Below are 3,045 nucleotides of genomic sequence, written 5' to 3'. Positions count from 1 at the left end.
CATTATACAGTAGCTGGAAGTTAGAAACACGTTCAGCGCTCGTCTGGAACACGTCATATACGCGGATATGCGTTGGAGAGAAGTTCTGGATAAGTTACGCCGCAGTTACGCAGAGGTTTAGGATGAGCTAGACGCCACGACTGATGAGGAACTGATACTGAACGTAAGTCAACCATCAGATAACTGACCTGGAACTGACGGCCCATGTATGAGCATACGCTGGCACATCGTGGTATTAACCTAGCTTGACGTACTTTCTGTATGTCGATGTGTGCCGGCGTGTTTTTTGGGTGCTTCACCTTGTTTATACAAAATGTATGGCAGCGTTTTCGGCAGATTTTTTGTTCGTCCGGCATGCGCTGGTCTAAATCGTCAAGGTGTGACAGGAGCTTTAGTCGTTTTTTAAAGGAGGAGGGATCTTTCGTTTTATCGTGTGACGATGATTGTGATGCAGCTGCTTTTCATCATGATGTCTAAACATTAGGAAATTTATAAACTTGAGAGTAGGATTAACACTGATTAGCAGCAATAACAGCAAATTGATAATCTGTCCAGATTTTCAGATCACTAATAGAAAAGAAAAGAGCAGCAGAGTTTACCTGACAGTCTCCTGTTCTCCTCTCATCTTTTCCACTTTGAACAACAGATTGTCGACCTTGGAGGTTTTCCTGTGAAACAGAAAGAAGCTTTAAACTGTTCAGGACTTGATGCACAAACAATCGGACACGGAGCACCGACGCTAAACAAAATGTCATTAAGCTATGGAGAGAAATTTGTTCCAGAATTAATGAAACCAAAAATGTAAAGAAAATTATAGTAAAAACATTGAACTTTTAAGAAAATCTCAATCTATAATAAGGTTTCAGGAGCAATTTGTAAGCTTTCTAAGAAATATCAACTTATGCTATTACAGTTCTTTGGGGTTTTTTTTTTTTAGCTTTATAATTTCAGTTATTGTGGAATGGTTCCCCTCTAACAGGTCTGTGCGAGGACCAATAGAAATGCCTTTTCTAACGTCCTCAGAGAGCAGACTCGTTTCTATTGGTCAACACACAGAAACACCTATTAGTAGATTAGAACGTATTAGTTTTAGGTATAAATAATGATCCATTGATTATTCCTTGCTGTCCTTTAAATAACCAACTTGCCTCTTTATTATTATTATTTTTATTTAATTCTCTGCAGATTATGTAAATCTCTGCAGAGATGCTGAAACTTTTATAGCGCACTCAGGGAAATCATTTGAAAATCTAAATTTCAAGCATGTAGCTTAATTAGAATCCAGGAAAAGACCTTATTACCTAAGAAAAATAACAAAAACAAACAAAATAAGAAATAAAAAAAAAACACTCAGAGTGAGAATTATTATTTTTTGTCCAACATAACCTTATAGGCATTAATGCTGATACTGTCACTTACATTTATTAGTTTATAGACATAAATAAAATTGTTAACGAGGCTTATTAATTTTTACCTTTTTTTTCCAGTAGGTAATCTATCATTAAAGGGTTCATCTAATTGGTAAAATGCCAAAAGAAGATCTACAGCCATGTAGCAGTATCTTTGCTGAATGGCTGGATATAGATCTTGTGCTCCTAGATCAGGGATCACCAACTTTTTTAAGGCTGAGGGCTATTTTATGGCTACTGATTCATAGGACGGGCTACCAATACTGACCTATGAACTGGAAGAGTCGGCGTTCACCTGAACTTCATAGATAATAAACATATTTCTATTGTTTCTTTTCATTTTTAATTTGCTTTTAGATATTCTCATTATGAAATCCATATAAATCCTCAAATGTTCTAATTTATTGATATGATAAAATGCTTCATAGATGCTTCAAAATAAGAGCTTCAGTAAAAAATAACATTTCAGATTTAGTCCGCTGGTGAATTGTTCTGTTTTCAAAAGATGCTGAGGGCCCCCCATGTTGTCCTTGAGGGCCCCTTGGTGCCCACAGGCACCACGTTGGTGACCCCTGTTTTAGACCTTGCTGAGGGACGGGGGGGGGGATCCATTTGTAAGGGGTACGCAGGTGCACAGAGCAGCCAGCTTGCTTAGACTCCCAAGGAATCATGGGAAACCTAAGGCTATGGAGGATACAGCGGAACCTTCCTTCAAAACGTGCAAAAAGAAGGCTGCATTTTTCGTCCGCTTAACGAGGAGTCTTCCGATCCAAACAGGCCTCAGCGCCACGCTATGACGTAATCGGCCGACGAACCTGGCCTTCAGGAGACGCAGCTACTAAATTCAGACTCAGCAAACGTCAGGATATCGAGTCGAACCGTTTGGGAGCCGGACTTCATTAGGAGAGCAGTGGAGAAATTACCGGCAGGCTGCTACTGCGACCTGCAGGTGATAAAAACCGTGAAGCTGCTCCTCACTGGAAGATTGTTCTGGTTGTTTTAGCAGGTCTGAATCCCAGATTTGAGTTATGAATGAAACGCAGAAGCCTCCAGAGGGAAATCAAAGAACCGCTGAATACTTGATCCTTTTAACCCATTTAGGCCGGGAAAGCATTACCGCATTTCTACCATTCAAGCCGGGGGCGCTGTTGTGTAATTCTACCATTGACGCCGGGAGAGCTTATAAGTCAAGCAAGAAGAAAGAAGTTTGTTTCAAGCAAACATGGAGGAGTTTGACAGAGAAGAGTTGTCGAAGGCAGTGATTTTGAGGAGTGTGTCGGCTTTGAGGGTATAGATGAAAATGATGACTTTGAACGCGCTGAACCAATCGACCGGGATTTGTGGTTAAGACATATGTTCGAAGACGACGAGCCGGACGCTAGCGACGATGAGTTTGAAGGTTTTGATAGTGACTGGAAGACGGAGAACTACCACCGCAATGCACGGAGTGTTTTCAACCGCACACCTGGAGTGAAGGTTGATTTGCCTGCAGACGCCACACCGCTGCAGGCATTTGAGCATATCTTTAATGAAGACCTTTGGATGCATCTCGTTACGGAGACGAATAGGTACAGTGACCAAATAAACCAAACTCCATCAAAAGCAAAGATGGCAAAGTGGTCACCCGTGACTGTGA

At 41.0% G+C, this 3,045-nt stretch overlaps 1 protein-coding gene across 1 annotated transcript in view; it reads right to left on the bottom strand.

Moving 5' to 3' along the window:
- LOC107087701 (polycomb protein suz12-B-like) overlaps positions 1–3,045 on the bottom strand; it is a 24,693-nt gene that overhangs the window by 13,452 nt on the left and 8,196 nt on the right. The window contains 1 exon segment of the mRNA XM_015379424.1: positions 600–668. Coding sequence (XP_015234910.1) covers positions 600–668 — 69 coding nt within the window.

Source organism: Cyprinodon variegatus, unplaced genomic scaffold (genome assembly GCF_000732505.1).
Source record: "Cyprinodon variegatus isolate N-32 unplaced genomic scaffold, C_variegatus-1.0 Scaffold191, whole genome shotgun sequence".
Classification (NCBI taxonomy): domain Eukaryota; kingdom Metazoa; phylum Chordata; class Actinopteri; order Cyprinodontiformes; family Cyprinodontidae; genus Cyprinodon; species Cyprinodon variegatus.
This window is presented reverse-complemented; position numbering and strand designations above follow the sequence as displayed.